At 29.5% G+C, this 21362-nt stretch overlaps 1 protein-coding gene across 1 annotated transcript; it reads right to left on the bottom strand.

Moving 5' to 3' along the window:
* LOC108660729 lies at positions 8225–8731 on the bottom strand. Its single transcript, XM_018115012.1, has 2 exons — positions 8338–8731; positions 8225–8247 (listed from the first exon to the last, which is right to left on the bottom strand). The coding sequence occupies exons 1-2, from the start codon at positions 8729–8731 to the stop codon at positions 8225–8227; spliced, it is 417 nt and encodes a 138-aa protein (XP_017970501.1).

The following is a 21362-nucleotide window of genomic DNA, read 5'->3' as shown; positions in this document are numbered from 1 at the left end:
GAAATAGGGAATGGGTAGCATTGTAAGTGAAAATTTTTTTGAGTCAAAAGTACCTAAATATTCTTTGTATCAATGCATTTTCGTTAATTTAATCATAATTATCGAAATCAAAATAATTTAATTTCTTGATTTTAAAAATTAAATGTTAGTGCTTACGTAACAAATTTGATGATGTGGTAATACCACGTCAACTGATGTCATCATGTAAAATTAGATGTCATTCAGAAAAAAAATTAAATTGTTTAAATTCTCAAAATAAAAAAATTAAATTAACAAAAATACATGAATATAGAAACTATTTGAATATATTATCTCTTTTTGGGTAAATTTGATTCTCATTAACTGATTCAATCCCTGTTAGGAAATATGAATGAGATTTCAATGGAGGTTTGGTGAAGAATTGGTACTGATTTGGAAATTGTGAGAGACATCCAATTACGGAGTTTTGTTTCCATGCATTGGCTTGTTGAAAGTTATCATGAAATTTAGATATGATTTATTCAAAATTATGAAATTTGGTTTGGTGAAATTTATGTTAAAATTTTAGATAATTTTTACGAAATCCAGTTCGGGGATCAAAACTCCTTGATTATGGTACTAATACTTGTTATAATATTTTAAACTTTGATTAATAGTCATCTATCTTTATTGATTATGGAAATTCATTAAAAATTAAATTATTATTTTAAAAATATTTTGTCTTAACCGTTAATATGCATATGTTAACATTTTTTTATAACTTTAATTATACAAAGTAATTTATATATATCTAATGCGTCATTTAATTGATATATTTACACTCTTTTGTTCTATATTAAAAGTTCAAAGAAAAATATTTTGACTTAAGTGTTTTTAATATTTTTTATAAACAATATAATAATAAATTACAATTTTCAAAAAATAAGGTAATATATTAAAAATGGGTGAATCGGATCCTCCTTAGCTCTTTCAATTCCTATTAGGAAATTTGAATGAGATTTAATGGGGGGTTTGGTGGAGAATTGTTACTGATTTTGGATCTGTGGAGCTTCCAATTTTAGAGTTTGGGTTCCATGCATTTGGTATAGTGTTTATCATGAAATTTAGATATGATTTAGTGACAACTATAAATTTTGGTTTGGTGAAACTTATGTCAAGATTTTACTTAAGTTTTACCAAATCAAAATTGTGGATCAAAACTCACTCTTTATACAACTATTATGTGTTATAATATCTTAAAATCCAATTAATCCTTATCCATTGTTAACTCTCTAATTATGGTACTAATACTTGTTATAATATTTTAGAATCCGATAGATGGTTATCTATTGTTATTGGTTATCAAAATTTGTTAAAAGATGGGTAAGCAAATAAATGGATTGGGTGGTTTGGTCCGCTATACCTAAATACCAAATGGACAAAACATTATTAAAAAGCCAATTAAAATCAATCAAATATAAAAGAAGATTAAACCAATCAAACATATAATTGCTTTGATTGATTTGATTTTGGACCAATGGATCAAAATTTTATCATTTTTTTACAAATTATAATATTAAAATTTAGAAAATTCATCCATAATTATAAAATATACAAATTATGAATAAATTAAATATATGTATATATAATATATTACTTTATTATATATATAAAACTAATTATACAACTTATATGTTAAAATTTTTTAATTTTTATATCAAAGTTTGTATAAATAATAACTAATTATAAACAATATGTTATAAAAATTAAGACGATAAATAATAAAATTATTCAGTATAATCATATAAATAAAGTCTATTATAAGTTACAGTAATGTTTATGTATAAATTAAATATTTATATATATTACTTTATTATGTATATATAAAATTAATGACACAATTTATATATTATAATGTTTTATATCAAAGTTTGTATAAATATTAACTAATTATAAATATTATGTTATAAAAATTGAAGTGATAGATTATTAAATGTAATCATATAAATAAAGTTTGTTTGAATCTGATGCAAAAAAGAAAAAAACATATAAATAAAGTTTATTATAAATTATAGTAATGCTTATGTATAAATTAAATATAAATATATATAATATTTATACAATTATATATATTCATAATATTTTATATTACGAAACATTACTAAGGTATAATATAACATATTAATATGTAGGATATTTACTATAATATATTATAATATTAACATATAAGTTCTATTATTTAAAATATATAACTTATAATTTTATATTAATACAGATTTATAAATAAGTAAATATGTACAATTAAATTTAAATTGTTATGATTATGATTTGTATATGTATATATAATAAATTAATATATTTTAAGTATATTATTAATTAAGTTTATTATCAATTCTTCTTAATATATATAAAAAATATTATATATATTAATATATAAAAATATATATATATATAATTAGTTGTATTTTTTTTGGGTGGATTGGTCTAAAAATTTTAAAACCAAAAACCGACGAAAAAACCAATTGGACCAATTGATTCAATAGATTAATTATATCGAACCGTTTTACTTAAATCGTAATTGGTTTGAATGAGTAATTGGTCTGATTTAATTTTACTTACTCTTTAAAGTTAGTTAAATTACTATTTTAAGAATATTTTGTTTTAATTAATGTCAAATTGCGCGAACGCTTGCACACACACACATATATAATACTTAAAGTGTAATGCATTCTGTAACTGATATATTTTATACTCCTTTCATTCTATATCAAAAGTTTAAAGAAAAATATTTCGACTTCAGCATTTTAAATATTTTTTAAAAATATAAATTAATAAATTGTATTTTTCAAAAAATAAAGTAAAATATTAAAAATTAGGATAAACTCCACCTTTAGTCCTTGTAATTTCAATTTTTCCCATATGACACTCTTTGATTTCTTAACCATAATGAGGGATTAGGTAAATGTATTTAGACTTAACCATAATGACAAATTAGGCTCTTCTATACTATTTTATATTTATTATTTTGTAACACATTTATCATTATCATTCATATTTATGAGAATCATTCATAAACAATAGTCAAAAGCACTCTCACTATTATAAATGGAAAGTCCAAGCAATTCATTGAAAACTTGAAAATGTCTCTAAGAATTTTAAAAATGACAAACCCACAATATCATGCTTTGTGGAAGTATGTATGCTAGAATTATTGTATTTAGATTGCATAACTCTTATGCATAACCTTAAAACACAAAAAGATAAAACCAAATCAAACTAAGATATTTAATTTGATTTTATTATATATGATTTAGGGTTTCAATTTAAAAAATTAAAATCATTAACAAACATACTACGTATACGCAATCTTATTTTAATCCGTTTTTCACATTTTTATTGTTAATTAATGTTTTTTAATGTACTTATTTGATTTTATTCAACTCACTACGCATACTAATTAGTTGAGCCCTTGTTCATACTATGTTGTTGTTTTCTTGATTATTTGATTGAACATAATGACTCTCTAGGTATTAAAATTTTATCTCTAAATGACATATTTATTAGGACTCCATGTCTAAATGATTACAAATCATGTTTTTCTTTTTTCATGTCAATTTTTTTTAAGTTTATTGTATTGTATAATTCATTAATTTATTATTGGTGTATTTTCAAAATTGAAAGGTTATATCACATAATGTAATTATTGGATTGTTGGTAGTTTTTCATATCAAAGGTTATATCTCTTGATGGAGTGACATTTGAAAAAACACCTCCAAATCTTGAAAAACATCATTACTTAAAAATTATGATATAAATAGTTATCTTTTCATATTATGATTCAAAGTTATGTCTAATGATATGAAAGGTTGTCTTTTCATAAGGTAACTATTGAAAAATTACCTCTATCTAAAGGTTATATCTTATAATATGTAAAGGTGTGTTTAAGACAAAAATGTACTTTAATGAAAGGATTGTATCCTCAAAGAAGAGATACTTGTAAGTCTATACAAAGTAGTGTGTCTGGTGATCTAATTTTGGAAGTGCAAAACAAAGTTTGGTGTTAGCTTCATTGTATCCTTAATGTTCGCATAATTCTTTTTTTGCATATGAGTGGTGGGGCGAAATAGTATTAAAAATATTTATTTAATGTAGTTAATTTTGCTGGTTCCCTTTGAATTTCAAAAACCCATTTGCGCCAACATTTATTCTATCTAATATTATCCTAAAAATTTTACTACATGATCTTTGGATTGCTCTTTCGTTACTTCATTCACAATGATCTTATGATCTTTCAATTTATTGTAAAATATCTTTCAATCTTTTTTAGGACAAGCATGGCAAATATAATTGAACAATAAACAAATAGAATTTATCTTTGATAATTTTTTTAAGTTGGGAAGAACAACTAGGATGAATTACGAATCACCCCAATTGATCATTAAATTGTCTAAGACAAAGCTATACAAATAATTTATCAGTGTGTTATGATACATAAGGAATTAAAACTTGACACTCTTCTTAACCGTAGTGCAAATCACAAACAAAAATATGGAAGAACAACTAGGTTGAAAACAAGCAAAAAAGAGCTTGTTTGTTATGACAATTATCTGTCTAATCCACCATGCTTCAAAAGCTTCAACCAAGCATATATCATGCTCAAAGAGTTGAAATAGGGAAAATAAAGTTTAGCAAAAAGCCACATTAGTCCTAGTATCTTATTATGTTTAACACTTCTTGGCTAAGCAAGACACAAGTATGTGAGTTGAAGGTACTTGCTTTGCTGTAGCCAATTACACTTCTGATTGGTTCTGTCCATCCCTGACCCTTAGGAGTGAAGTATGATATGGCTTATTTGAGTTTGGTACACATGACATTGATCAGTCTTCTATTTAAGTTCAGGAAGCGTTGACTAATAGTAAAAGGAAAGAAAATATTCTCAAACTATGCAGTTATCAGAAGAACAAGTTCTTGTCAGTTACTTAAAGAGGAATGCAATAGCTACCTGCATAAGTTTTGAAGCTTTTGCCGGGATTCGACCTCATGCTCAAACATGAAAATAATCAATAAATTAAAAATATAACGCAGCGAAAAAATAAACTAGTATTAAATCAGAGAAACAGTCAAATCTTACAAGATCAATGTTTGTGTTTTTCATGTAACTTTCAAATTAGTTATGAACACTCATAAGTTTAAGAGTTATATACCTTACTCTAAATATCGTAATCAAGAGCCAAATAAATCAAAATCTTTGCTTCTTCACCTTTAGGATTTATCAAATCTTCAGCCACCCAAGTGCTTGGCCTCTAACAGTAATCCACACAATAACTGAATAAGACCTTCTCAAAGGTAGGATTTTTATTTGTGCTAGCAAATTTTGTTTCTAAAACAAAAAGACCAAAAGTTCTTGCCGAATCTTATTTTTGTCAAACAAAGAAAACTATTTTTCTTTTCTTATTTTATGAAATGGCTAAGAAGTGGTTTTTAAGGCTTAAAGTTTTAGTTTGCTAATATAACATATTTATATAGCCAAACTAAGTTGGAATCCTAAATGCAACAATTGTATTTTAATTTAATTAAGTATTTGAGAACTTAATTAATTTTTCATTTTATTTTGATTTTTTTAATTAAGTCCAACTTAATTAATTATCCTTACTTAATCTCAATCATGTCACTTAATGTGTGTGACCCATTAGGCTTCTAACATGTTGGTAATAAATATAAATCATAATCAAATATCAATTTGATAAGTAATTTATATTTATAGATCATGAGCGACATTTAGAAATACATTATGACCACCCAAGTGTTAGAGAGTCAATTAAAGAATTTGACAGAGCCTTATAGTGATAAGCCTCTTAGTGCAATATGGTCATTTCATTAAATATTCAGGATATGACATTAAGTATGGCTAGGTGTCTACTTATAACATTCCATATTAGTTCTCATAATTCATGACTAACCTTATGAATTTAGGAAACTAACTTTCCTCAAATTCATCATGCTTTAGCCGAAGACTTTATACAAGTTAATTAAGAATTGAGAACAAGTGAGATACATCTCCTCATATCACTTGGGTTGATGAATCCTCTCTTGACCACTCATTCACCTTCGCATGTTTCATGGCATACCCAAAAGCATCCTGTTTAGGCATATAGTCACCTTCAGATCCGTAGGGTGAAATCAAAGTATGTCATTACCCATACAAGATGACTCGGTGTCTCAAATCCAAGGACTAGTTGCACGATTATCACATGAGAACATTTTTCATAGACACTTGAATGAAATACCAAATAGAGTTCTCATAGTGGGTCATGTTTAGTGAACTTGTTCTTTAACAGGCACCTACATGTTATCCTCAAGTATCCCATATACTTCAATCTATGAGATAGATTGCTTACTTCTCAAGTAAGAAGGCTTAACATATACCAGTCTTTAAGCATTGTCAATGCCCTGTCTTGACAATACAATGAATAGAAACAATTTTAAGAACATGGCTTTGATGTATAATGATCTCATAATTGTAACAACTTTACAATTCTCTTACAAGGCCTTTATGTTCCATGGGCTTCATCCAATTAGTACTTAATAACTCCTTATTATTCCACTAATATAAAGGAAAACCTCTATCACATATAATTATGCAATTAAATATGCATTAAATGACAATATATATTCCTTGATCAATCCAATTTGGTTCAAGGGCATATACCAACAATCTCTCACTTGCACTTGAGTCAATTGCTAACGTATCCAATATCAAACTCTTTCGCTTAGCAATTGTGTTTCTACTAGGACAACTCAAATTGCAATATTTAAGAATATGTTAATTTATATGTTTGACAATCTCCATTGTCATAATCGAAATACTAATTTAGATCACAATGAGACTTTAATTCCATTATTATGGCTCTTGTTGTTACTTTAATAGCTCGAAATCATTTATTGGTTCATTAAACCAATGATCCAAATATCTCCTCTTTTATAGCCTAAACAAAAGATTTGTATCTGATTATAGATATAATCATGTAGTTATCTCTTGTTTTGGAACCAATCCAATACAACTACTCAATCATGACTTTATATCACTTTTGACATTTAGGATTCTCTCTATGTTAAACACCTTTAACATGTAATCTTAAATTCTTTTGCTGAATCCCTTTTTAGGCTCTAACTCTTTAGTCCCATTTTGTTTTTCTTAGACTGGTAAATGTATCTTATACACTTTTAATGAGTAACTTATCTTACTCCCACTAATCTTATGATGTGCACAAAATATGTTTATCTTATTCAATGTATTCAACTATTTTGAATTTATTATATTGAATAAAGATTATTATCCAGTCATTCATGTTGGATTATTTAGTAGACTCATCTTACATGAGTAGTGCATTAATATGCATTCTATTAATGGTTTGTATTTAAGGGATTTATGTCATGAATTATGCATCTTTATGCATCCCATTAAATTAATTTTTTGTGCATAGATCTTATCTATTGGATTTCATAATTTCATAACCTTTGACTTTTAAAGTGTCATTGGCTCCCACTATTTCTATCATGTATAGAAATCTTGCCAAGTAAACTTATTTACTTCCTTTTGGGGTGTTATATCCATAACTTTTATTTACACTTACATGTCATTAGTCATTCATCATTGGTTATGGGATGAAATCCTCTCAAAGGTTAGTTCATGCAATTAATTGGGTTTCGAATGCATTGTAATTAATCTCTTATGAATTCATTATGATAATCAATTGTTATTTAGTTCTAAGCAATCTTAATTTAGATCCAAGATTTCATTAAGAATGCTCTTAGACTAAATATGTTCATAATCCTATTATGAATTCATTGAGTTATGACTCAATTTTATCGAAGTCAACTCATTAATTTCCTTTTTGATTCATAATCAAAAGAAAAATAATATCACAATAATCTTATCATTATGACTTAGTATTGATTATCATATATGCAAGGTTATACTATAAGAATATATAATTTAGAACAATTTCAAAAATAAAATGAGATGTAATGTAAATATATAAATATATATATAAGCTAAGCATCTCATGCTAGCAAAATATAAATCTATGTTTCCTAAACATAAAATAAATATTTAGCCATAGGTCCAAAACCAAAACATCTCATCTTGACAATCATGCCATGAAAACATTCAATGTTCTAAAATTATTTATTGTTCCACAATCTAATCTAGGTGGACAAGGTTGATCACCATCAACTAAGGTTATCCTCTTCATGATCCTATTCTTCACTGCTCCTTGTCATTAGTTCCTTCAATATGTCATACATATTAAAACCATTAATAAAGAGTAAGGTATCATATACCAAGTAGTAAAAAATAAATCATTATATGATTCATACTTGATGTGGAAGCTTCCTTTTGTTTCTTCCCTTTGATGGATTCAAGATAATCCTTGCAATTGCGCCTCCAATGCCCAAGTTTGCCGCAAAAATGACATTTGTCATTGTCCTTGTCCATCTTCACTCCTCTAGTGGGCTTTATACCTTTTGAAGTTGATGCCTTTTCATCCTTGTCTTTTTTAGAAAATTTTCTTTTCTCATTTTTATTTTTCTTAGAAGAGACAAGATGAACTGAAAGCTTCTCCTTCGCAATGGTGTTCTCAGCCTGTGTGAGCATATTCAATAAGCCTGAAAGGGTTACCTCAATCTTGTTCATATTGAAGTTCAACACAAACTGTGAATAGCTCTCTGGTAGCGAAGAAAGTACAAGGTCTATGCTCAAATCATGATCCATAGCCCAACCCAACTGCTTAAGTCAAGTGATATATCCTATCATCTTAAGCACATGAGGCCTAACTGGGCTTCCCTCAAACATCTTACATCGAAACAATTCCCTTGAAATGTCAAATCTCTCTATGCGGCTTTCCTTATTGAACATTTCTCTAAGGTTTAGGATAATATCCAAGGCATTCATAGCTTCATGTTGCTTTTGAAGATCTGAAGCCATATTAGCCAACATCACACATGTGACTTGATCGAGATCATCCATATAAACTCTATACGTCTCATTTTCCTCATTTGTAGCATCATCGCTAGGTTCCTCGGGAACAGGACCATTTAGGACATCAGCTTTTTTCTCTTGTTTTAGACAATCTTGATATTGCGAAACCAGTCAATGAAATTTGAGCCTGTCAACTTGTTTGCATCAAGTATGCTTCTAAGTGACAAACTATTCGCCATGATAGATTTATATCCTATATAAATCAACATAAATGATTATTAGTCATTAACGCAAATTATATAATCATAAAGATAAGGTTTTAAAATCTTATATGATTATTCTCAATATTTTATCAAAATAATAGCCCTCCTTTACTATTTCGAGAAATTTAACCTTTAAACTTCTTATTGAGCTAGAACCCTTTTCATCCCACCATGACCTTGAGTGACTCAACAAGCCATAATGAAACTAATTAGGTAGGTAACTTAACTTACCAATTGTATCTTATATAACTCCTACATCAGTTAGGTGACAACTCCTTGTCTAAACGTATCATATACATTTTGCCGAACTATGCCTCTAATAATATACGGTCATGTGTGACACATCCAAACAACATGGTACTAGTTGAGTAAGACCCACTAATAACTTAAATGTACTCATGTAAAAGTTTGGCCTTGAGTGACTCAACAAGCCTTCAATTCAAAGAACAGCCTGGTTATCTTGTTATATGGTAGAAGGTAACTTTTTGACTCAATATATTAACAAGGGATTTTTATTTATTAATTCATTAATTAAGGTCTCATTGATTTGGCATTGTTGACATGCATAGCATTTATCGCATTCCACATATATCATATATATATATATATATATTGAAAAATAAATCTATATCTTGCCAACTACTACGATGATTATGGACTTTACTAATTCTAATTTCCTCGAGCCGTTAAGGAAATCAGTTGATGAAATTTCTAGGGGATTTACACAAATATCATCTTCAAGCTTTGCTTGTAATCTCCTTGAATCTCCATGGCGCCTTTGGATCTCTATCTTTAAGTTACAAAAAAATTTTCTAACCCTAGTTTTACACTTTAATGTAACTAATTACATTTTATAATCAAGAAACCTCGAGTTACATTCGAGAGGAGCTAGGTGAGAAAAGAATTTTACAACCCAGAGAAATTAGAGATAAGGCAGGGTGCGCAAACCCTATTTTAAAATAAATACCGTAAGAAATAAATTTAACCATCTATGACCTAATTTTCTAAGGTCTAAGTCCATAATCATCCTCATACTTTATAATCATAAACAAAAGCATAGAAATAAATGCAAGCTCAATATCACTTGGTGATCTTGTGTGTTATTTGAGAAAAGCATCAATTAATTCACTTAAAGTGTTAGACTCAAATTATTTGGTACTGTTTTCAATTTAGTGTTTAAGAAATTCTTATTTTCAAAACACTTAAAGTAAACATTTTACTCCTTATTTCTTATTAGAAATTCATTAAATAAAACTTTCCTTTTTAATTCTTTCCATAATTAAAACTCTTTTTAATTTTGGAAACTTCTTTATTTTAGGTAAACTTCCTAAAATATATTTAAGACAACATTTTAATTTCTAACATTTAGAACATGGATTAGTTTCCTAAATTGGATGTTGTCAAGTTACCTAAATGGTGACTTAACAAATTTTTGGAAACATCTAGTCAAACCAAAATTTTAAGGAAAGTTCAATACTATCACATAATTTTAGAAATTTCTTTTGAAGTAGGAAACTATTTCCTATGAATTTCCCAAATTAAAATACTATCCTTAATTTTAGGAATATCTTTTAAAGTAGGAAACAATTTCCTATTTTATGAATCACTCAAAATTAAAATTCTATCCTTAATTTTAGGAATTACTTTTAAAGTAGGAAACAATTTCCTTTTTTTTTTTTATGGATCACCCAAAATTAAAATGGATGGTATCTAAGTGCTCTTAAAACTTCATAAATCATGAGTCAAACTCATGAAAAAGCTGTCAAAAATTTTCAGCAAGTGTGTTTAACAATTAAACACAAAATTCATAAAGAATTAAGCCACTAAAACCGATGATAGCTATCCAAAATTTTTTGCATTGAATCTTTGTTGTTTTGGAACTCGAAAACATGATTTTTATGAACCTTTTTCATACTAAATCAAGTCTGGCTGAAACATACAGTAATTTAATTTATTAAAACTAATTTTTAACAATTAAAAACTGCTTATAACAGTTGACACATTAGTCCCCAAAACACCTCAAAATTATTCGATTTTAACTTGGCTTTGCAAGCCTTTTAATCCATTCATTAATTCTGCAACTAAACATGATTTTAAGCCTTTTAAAACATGTTTTAATAAATTAATTATATGCTGTTTAGATTTGAATTAAAATAAAAAAATAAATTTTAAAGAAAGCCTTTAAAATTGATATATACCAAATCAACACACATATCAATCCTATTGATTATCACCAAGAATCAAGCATGTTTATTATATGAAAACATTAAACAAAGGCTTTGATATCACTGCTGGGATTCAACCTTGTGCTCAAACATGAAAATAATCAATAAATTAAAAATATAACGTAGTGAAAAAATAAACTAGTATTAAATCAGAGAAATAGTCGAATCCTACAAGATCAATATTTGTGTTTTTCATGTAGCTTTCAAATTAATTATGAACACTCATAAGTTTAAGAGTTACATACCTTGCTCTAGATATCGTAATTAAAAGCCAATTAAATCAAAATCTTTGCTTTTTCACCTTTAAGATTTGTCAAATCTTCAACCACCCAAGTGTTTGGCCTCCAACAGTAATCCACACAGTGACTGAATTAGACCTTTTCAAAGGTACGATTTTTACTTGTGTTAGCAAGTTTTGTTTCTAAAACAAAAAAATCAAAAGTTCTTGTCGAATCTTATTTTTTTAGACAAAGAAAACTATTTTTCTTTTCTTATTTTATGAAATGGCTGAGAAATGGTTTTTGAGGCTTAGAGTTTTAGTTTTCGAACTAACATATTTATATAGGTAAACTAAGTTGTAATCCTAAATACAACAATTGTATTTTAATTTAATTAAGTCTTTGAGAACTTAATTAATTTTTCACTTTATTTTGGTCTTTTTTAATTAAGTCTAACTTAATTAATTATCCTTATTTAATCTCAATCATGTCACTTAATGTGTGTGACCCATTAGGCTTTTAACATATTAGCAATAAATATAAATCATAATTAAATATCAATTTGATAATTAATTTATATTTATAGATCATGAGGGCATCTAGCAATACATCATAACCACCAAAATGTTATAGAGTCAATTAAAAAATTTGATAAAGCCATTCAGTGATAAGCCTCTTAGTGCAATACAGTCCTTTCATAAAATATCTCGGATATGACATTAAGTATGGCTCAATGTCTACTTATAACATTCCATATTAGTTTTCATAATTCATGACTAATTTTATAAATTTAGGAAACTAACTTTCCTCAAATTCATCATTCTTTGGCTAAAGACTTTATACAAGTTAATCAAGAATTGAGAACAAGTGAGATACATCCCCTTATATCACTTAGGGTGATGAATCCTTTCTTGACCACTCGTTCACCTTCGCTTGCTTCATGGTATACCAAAATTAACCCTGTTTAGTGATCTGGTAGCCTTCAGACCCATAAAGGTGAAATCAAAGTATGTCATTACCCATACAAGATGATATGGTGTCTCAAGTCCAAGGACTAGTTGCACGACTATCACATGAAAACATTTTCCATAAACACTTGAGTGAAATACCAAATGGAGTTCTCATAGCGGATCGTGTTCAATGAACTTGTTATTTAACAAGCACCTACATGTTATCCTTAAGTATCCCATATACTTCAATCTATGAGATCGATTGCTTACTTCCCAAGTAAGGAGGCGTAATATGTACCAGTCTTTGAGCATTGTCAATACTCTGTCTTGACAATACAATGACTATGAATAATTTTAAGAACATGGCTTTGATGCATAGTGATCTCATAATTGTAACAACTTTATAATTTTCTTACGAGGCCTTTATGTTCCATGGGCTTCATCCAATTAGTACTTAATAACTCTTTATTATTGCACTAACATGAAGAAAAATCTTTATCACATATAATTATACGATTAAATATGTATCAAATGATAATATATATTCCTTGATCAATCCAATCGGCTCAAGGGCATATACCAACAACTTTATCACCCTCAGATTTCTCTAGATAAACTGATGCATAAATCATCAACAAACGCTATTTATTTTCCAGAAATGAATCTTGCTTTAATTTTTAATTGTTTAAATTAGATGAAAACCCTTTAAATTGTCATACGAATTTAATTTATCAAAATAATAATTAATTGACAATTAAAACAAATGTTATACTCTTACATAGAGGTATGTAAAAATCGATTAAAACTAACTTAACTTGACTTAGTTGATAAAAATCAATTAATTTAGTTCAATTAAGATGGTTAAAATGGTTAATTTAGTTAAGAGCCTCGATTAGATGAATGAAGTCGAGCCGATTCGATTGAAAAAATTTGAAATCAATTAACAGAATTAATCGATTTTATATTTTCAATTTCTAGGGCATATAAGGTGTTTTCTTGCATATAAAAATATTTACACTTGACTCACATGTATGATGTAATTTATGACTCTAATTGCAATCTAGCCTATAATGGGTTTTTTTTACATGTAAACCATGTAAATCATAACTTATAACTCAAATCAACAAAATCGAACCTCATGACATAAAATTCACGAGTACAAAATCTCTGACCATTTTGTTCTATACAAATCCAACTTAAATTGCTTTTAAAGAACTTACTATTCCATATTAAAAATTTCCCTCGAGATTATAAAAATTGTTCTTAATTGCACAACTAATGAATTTTAATCCAATTGAACAATATTTAATCTAAACATGAAATTGAACATTGCCTTGCTTAAATGGGTTTTTATATCTAGGAAATATATGAAAATTTTTTATTAAATTATTAAATTAGTCCCTATACTTTATAAAAAAAATATAAATTTAATTATTATACAATAATTTATGTAAATTGAGTCATTCGTACCTTTTTAATTTGTTAATTTTAATCCAAACTCTAATACCGTTAAATTTTTATCTTTAAATATGTTGACGTACTATTTTGACCAAACTGACATGGTATTGATTGATATAACGTAATATTTTCTTGTTAACATGACATTGGCTATATGCAAACTTGACATTTATCATGCTGACGTGGTATTGATTGGACTGACAACAGTTTGTGCTAACGTGATGAGAAATACTGATGTGGCATTTGTTGATATGGCTATCAGTGGACAAATTTGGGATACTTAATTGGGATGATTTATCCATTGGTAGTCATGTCAGTAAATGCCATGTCAGCAAATGCAATGTTGCATAAGTTGTTGTCAATTCAATCAATATTACGTCAACATGATAAATGTCATGTTAGCATATAGTCAATGCAATGTCAGCTTGGTTAGAATGTCAAGTTAGCATACTTAACGGTTAAAGATATTGGGGTTTGGGCTAAAATTAACAAATTAGAAAAGTACATGGACTCAATTTACATAAATTATTTTACAGAGACTAAATTCAAATTTTTTATAGAGTGCAATGACTAATTGCATAATTTAACCAAGATTTTCCCTACTTATAGGAAAAAGAAATGTGTGTGAGAGAGAAAATAATTATTAAGGACAATTCAAATAAGTCAATATTCTTTTATTGCATTCAATCAAACTCCTATACTTTTATTTTGGGTCAAATAGGTTCATGATTGACTACTTGCTATTAATCAAAACATAACTTGTCATTTTTTATTATAGGTGTTGATGTGGTATGTTGACATATCATAGTGGGTGATGACATGATATATTGATATGGCATGATGATATGGTCACATGGCATTTTTCAACCTCCACTTGTTGGTCCTGTTGATATGTGCTAGAGGGGGGTGAATAACACAATTTGACTCTTGATAAGGTGTGAAACTAATTTCCTGAACAAAGAAAATAAAAACAAAGTAGATAATGGACAACAATTTATAGTGGTTCAGTCCAAAACCTACATCCATTATTTTGATTATCCAACCAATGATTTTCTAAACCAAATCACTGAAACAGTGAAATTCACAAGCTTCCACCAAGCTTTTACAATGGCTTTTCACAAGCTCAGCCACAACTTTTACATTAGTTTTTCCCGAGCTAAACTAAAACCCAAAGTGATTTTTCAAGACTCAACCATAACTTATAACATTCAAGCTTTCCCAAGCTTGAACAACCCCTTAGAGTGACTTTCTCACTCTAAGTATACAAGAAGAAGTGGTAAAAGAAAGTACCTATGATCACTGGATGATCTGATTGGTACAAGATTGAGTACTAATCACAGATGCAAAGAGTAGGCGTTAAAGTGCAAACAAGTGCAGTGAAGCTTTTTTGGTTTTTCAACTTTCTATAGCTCAAATCTCATTCAAGGCTTCAAAAAACTTTTTTCTCATTGTTGGAAGACCTTTTTATACTTGGAGATGCAACTCTAATGGCAGTTTGACAGTTTATATCCGTTGAAAACAATTAAGGATGAGTTATAGCTGTTAATCTTCTTATAATGCTTTGGTTCAAATTACAGACAAAGAGCTTTTAGTCGACTAACTTGGTTGACTAAGTTGATTCTGTTTCTGATTTGCAGATTCTGGTAGAGGGCACTTAGTTGACTGACTTGGTTAACTAAGTTGGTTCTGTTTCTCAAACTCTTCAGCCCGTCATTTCTCTAATTTGAAATTTGGTCAACCAATGTTCTTCTTTATTTCACCAATAAGCTTTCTCTTTGTTATTCAGTTACATCTTATTGATTTTATCACTCTTTTTTTTTTCAAAAATACTCTTTGAAGATTTAAGAAATTAATTTTCATATATTAATTTTCTGCACACTCAAATAAAGGAATTAGACACAAATAAATGAGAATGTTTTATTATTATCAAAAACTAATGGAGCCAACAATCTCTCCCTTTTTGATGATGACAAAACACTTTTTGATTAACAACATAGTGTTATTTTAAATTCTTTTTAGTTTTTTGCAGTAATTGAGGATTGCTCCCTCTTAATGTGTGCATATTTTGCTTATTTTGTTTCAACCAAGTTTATTCTTGTCACATAGAAAATAACATTGTACATTTAGAGTATACATATGTGCATCAATGTAAAGTGATTTGCAGCAAGTAAGTATTAACAGATTTGTCATTAAATTTTCAACAGTAAGTGTTGTCAAATTTTCATCAAAGTTCCAGCAGCTGTCAATCAGCTTATTGATTTCAAATTTTGTATACATTATTCATGTTTCAATTGATATGTTATATGTTTCATCTATAACTTATTCTCATCAGACATTATATAAACATCATCTATCAGCATGTAAATCCATATAAGCATATTAACAACAGATTTTGTTTATGATAATCAACATATCAAAACATCAGTAGACTTTAGTTTACAGTAGTTAAATATCATAAACATATCAGCATTCATGTTTCATATACACCCACATAAATAACAAAATTAGAGCTGAGTGTTTAAGTGCCACCGAGGCACAAATAACAGTTGATTAAAAGTATTCTGAAAATGCCCCTGGACTAGTTTTGGTTCCTATCTCCTATTTCTCTAATTTCATGCACCTTTGGTTCTGCTTTCTTTCCTTTCTTAGGTTTTTGGTTCCTCTATCCTAACATTTTTTTATTTTTTAAACATTATTCTCTAGTTCCTGCTCTCCTGGTACCATACTACTCTCCCTTTTTGTCAACATCAAAGGAGAGGGATTCTACTCATCGATGAAATAGAGGGTGGGGATTCAGTTCCATAGAAAGGGTTAAGAGGAAACGAAGAGGGTTCTTTGAGAGGAGATGACTTTCTAGGAGAGGATTCTGGAGAAAATTTGTTTGAAACATGAACTGGACTGTGAGGAGAATGGGTTGAAACTGGTTTGGACTTCTCTACCAATCTAGAAGACTTTCTTCTTTTGAGAAAAACTATCTTGGTTGTCATAGTCTTCCTTCCTTTGGTTGGTTGTTTTGCCTTAGTTGGTGGTGCTGTGGTGGCTTTTGGTTTCCTTGTTTTTGCCTTTAGTTTGGGAGTTGAAGTAGGTTTCTTTCCTTTTCTTACATTTGCACCATCCTTCTGAGTTACTATCTTGACAGTGTCTTTTTCAGCTTGTTCCTCTCTGAACATTTAATGAAAATTGTCCATAATGGAAGCTTCCTCTGAATTTGGAAAAAAAGCTTGATGTTTCTCAATTTCTGCATTAGCTACTTCAGTCCCTTGTTCTGAGTCATTTTTGCTTTGAGGTTCAGGGGAGGGTGATTTAGCTGGCTGTTCAACTCCTTGTGGGAAGTTCTCAGTTTGTAGAACAGGACTGGCAGACTTGTAGGTAGAGCCTTCAGCTTGAGTGCCAGAACTTGCAGACTTCTCTGCTGGCTCTGCTAAACCTTTAGCACCTTGCTGTGCAGGTGCAGTGCTGGATGTGGCAGAACTGTCTGCAGCCACATGTTCATACGCCATGTTTTCCTTCTCCTTCAGCTTGTTTTCCAACTCAGTGATTTTATCTTCCATTTTCTGTAGCTTCACTCCTTGGTCAGTTAGTTTACCATCAATCCTCATAAACAAATTAAAAATCATCTCATTCGAAAATCTGGAAGGACTTCTTCAGGTTGAGCAAGCAGACTGTGATCTTTTCTTAGGCTAGTTTTGGAGGTTTTGATAAACTTCTCTCCATTAAGCACATACCCCATCTTAACTAAGTTGCCATAATAAATGGCTTGATCTCTGATTTTCACCAGGTCCATATCATACCGTTTAGTCTATATTTCTTTCTTCTGCACAAGGGATGTAATCACATTCTCATATGGCAGATTGACCTTATCAAGTCTGCAGGCACTTCTCATTTTCTTAATCATAAATCTCCTCAGATTTAGAGACACTCCATTAAAAGCATACTCCATTAAACAAAGATCCTAGAGGTTGATGTAGCTAAGACTTTCACTCCTCCCTTGAATATTTGTTGACATAAAGTAATGCAATATCCTAATCTATGGATTGATTACCAGACCTGAATTACTTTTAGAGGAGTATTTTTCTTTCCTTCCAATGATGATCTCCCACAGTGAGGACGGATCATATTTTTCTAGAAGTTCAAATTCACTTATTTCACCCTCTATTTCCAGCAGGTTTCCTAAATTTTCAGCAATCACAACAAACTCTTTTCCATTCAAATAGACATTCAAGCCATCTTCTACATAGTTATCAGAATCTACTAATTTTTTTTCTTTTAGAGCAATGTCAGAGTAAAATTCTTTAACCAGACTTGGACTATATGACCTATTCTTAAAGGTGCTGTAACCTTTAAGTTTAAGCTCATCAAAGTACTCAGATGGACTGGTTTGAATTTCTACATTTTTCTTAAAACTCTTCAAATCAATAAACTATTCGCAAGAGATTGGTGCATTTTCTATATTCTTGAATCTATACTCATGTAGCTTATTTCTAAATTTCGAAGAAGAAGAGGAACTGATACCTTTCTGGAGTGAGGGTTCTATATCTTTCTTTTTGTCTATTTTTTACTTTTTTTTCTCTTAGTTTAGAGACTATTTCCTTCACTGAAGCAGGCACGATTTTCTATTTCTTCTTCTGACTTTCTGTTCTAGTTTCTTCCTTCATTGGCCTTTTTTCTTTCTTCTTCTCTGATACTTCTTTACTCTGAGATGTTCTAACCATTTTGATTCTAGAAATTTCTGAAGGCCTAAGTCAGTTTTAGAGGCAACTAGGAAGATTTAGGTTTTTATTTTTAGAGCAACGGGTTGCAGATGAGAGCAAAGAAGAGGTTGGTAGCAATTATTGCTCAGAAAACTTCTCATCTTCCTTTAAGAACTGCCCTACTTTTATTTCTTGATATTCCCTCTAAAATTTTGATTATTTACCTTTGGCAGCTCTGCTCTATTTCTCTTTACACCCGATAAATCAAATTTTTACCACAATTTACTCCTATTTCTTTAAACTCACTGAGTCTTATTATTTAAGGATGTCAGACCATTCTTAGTTGACTAAGAATTTCTTAGTCGACTGAATGCATTCTGTTTTCACTGTGAGAGCTAAAAGATTTTCTTATAATTCCTTCACATTAACCATCCCCAAATTTCTTCTAATCTCACAAAATCTATCTTCACTCAGTGGTTTGGTAAGAATGTCTGCTAATTGATGTAGAGTATTCACAAAATCTATTTTAATGTCATTTTTCACTACACGGTCTCTAATAAAATGGTGTCTAATGTCAATGTGCTTTGTTCTAGAATGTTGCATAGGATTTTTTGATATATTGATTGCACTTGTGTTATCACAGTATATTGATACATTACGCATGATTATTCCATAGTCTTTTAATTGTTGCTTGATCCAAAAGATTTGTGCACAGTAACTACCTAATAAAACATATTCAGCTTCTGCTGTAGATAGTGCTACTGAGTTTTGCTTCTTGCTGAACCAAGACACAAGCATCCTTCCTAAAAATTGGCATGTTTCACTAGTGCTTTTCCTATCAGTTCTACTGCCAGCAAAGTCAGCATATGAATATCCAACTAAGTTAAGAGTTGAGTTTCTAGAGTACCATATTCCTAGTTTTTGAGTGTTTATGAGGTATCTAAAAATTCTCTTAACAGCTGTTAGGTGTGATTCTTTAGGCTGTGATTGAAATCTAGCACACAAGTACACACAAAACTGAATATCTGGTCTACTTGCTGTTAAGTAAAAAAAAGAGCCGATCATACCTCTATAGAGCTTTTGATCTACATCTTTACCTTTTTCATCTAAATCGAGTTTGGTGGATGGACTCATTGGTGTGGAAATTGATTTCAGCTTTAGCATATCGAATTTCTTGAGCATATCATAAGTGTATCTTTCTTGGTTGATGAAGATTCTTTCCTCACTTTGTTTAATTTGAAGACCAAGGAAGTACTTCAACTCTCCCATCATGCTCATCTCAAATTCACCCTACATTTCCTTTGCAAAGTTCTTGCATAAAGCTTCATTAGTTGCACCAAATATAATATCATCCACATATATTTGCACAACAATTAAATCATTTATATATCTCTTAATGAACAATGTAGTATCGATGTTGCCTCTATCATATCCTTTTTCAACTAGAAATTTTGAAAGCCTCTCATACGAAGCTCTAGGAGCTTGTTTCAATCCATACAATGCTTTATGCAGCTTAAAAACATGATCAGATTTTTCAACATCTTCAAAACTAGGTGGTTGTTCTACAAAAACTTCCCCTTGAATTAATCCATTTAAGAATGCACTTTTTACAATCATTTGGTACAACTTAAAATTCATGAAGCATGCAAAAGCTAGCAACAACCTTATGGCTTCAATCCTAGCTACGGGAGCAAAGGTTTCATCATAATCTATTCCTTCTTCTTGGTTATATCCTTTTGCTACCAGCCTAGCTTTGTTTCTAACTACATTTCCTTGCTCATCTACTTTATTTCTAAATGCCCATTTAGTACCAACAATAGGATGATTTGAAAGTCTAGGTACCAATGACCATACATGATTCCTAGTGAATTAATCAAGTTCTTCTTGCATGACTATTATCCAACTTTCCTCATTTTCAGCTTCTTCAAACTTCCTCTATTATCCTTTTTCAAATTTCAATTCCGGCAGTCTAGTAACAAGATTTTTCTTTATTAATTTAGACATAGTATGCATGCTCAGATGTCCTAATCTCCTATGCCATAACCAACTATCATTCTCAGCATTTGCAACAAGACATACTTCACTATTCACATCAAGATCTTTAAGAAAAATTACATACATGTTCTTCAACCATTTTCCTATAAATGAGATTTTATTTGTACTTATATCAATCACTTCACACTTAGTTGAATCAAAACATACTTTAAATCCTTTATCACATAATTGACTAATACTTAGTAGATTATGCTTTAAGCCTTTAACTAGCAACATATGACTAATTTGAGTTTGAAAAATCTTACCAACTGTACCTATACCATGGATTTTGCCTTTTGAATCATCTTCAAAGGATACGGTTCCTCCATTTCTCATATCCAACTGAGCAAACAACATTTCATGTCTTGTCATGTGCCGTGAACAGCCACTATCCAAGTACCAAGGCTGTTTCTTCTTGAGTTGAGCTCTTGAACATGTCTCTTTTAAGTCCAGCTCAACTTACAAAACAGAATTTCAGTTTTTCTTTATAGGTACCCATACTTTGATGGGTCCTTGAGTGTTAGTTGCAGCAAAAGATCCCTTAGGAACCCAAATTTTCTTAACTTTCTGCACTTTTCTTTTCTT

Source organism: Theobroma cacao, chromosome 2 (genome assembly GCF_000208745.1).
Source record: "Theobroma cacao cultivar B97-61/B2 chromosome 2, Criollo_cocoa_genome_V2, whole genome shotgun sequence".
Lineage (NCBI taxonomy): Eukaryota > Viridiplantae > Streptophyta > Magnoliopsida > Malvales > Malvaceae > Theobroma > Theobroma cacao.
This window is presented reverse-complemented; position numbering and strand designations above follow the sequence as displayed.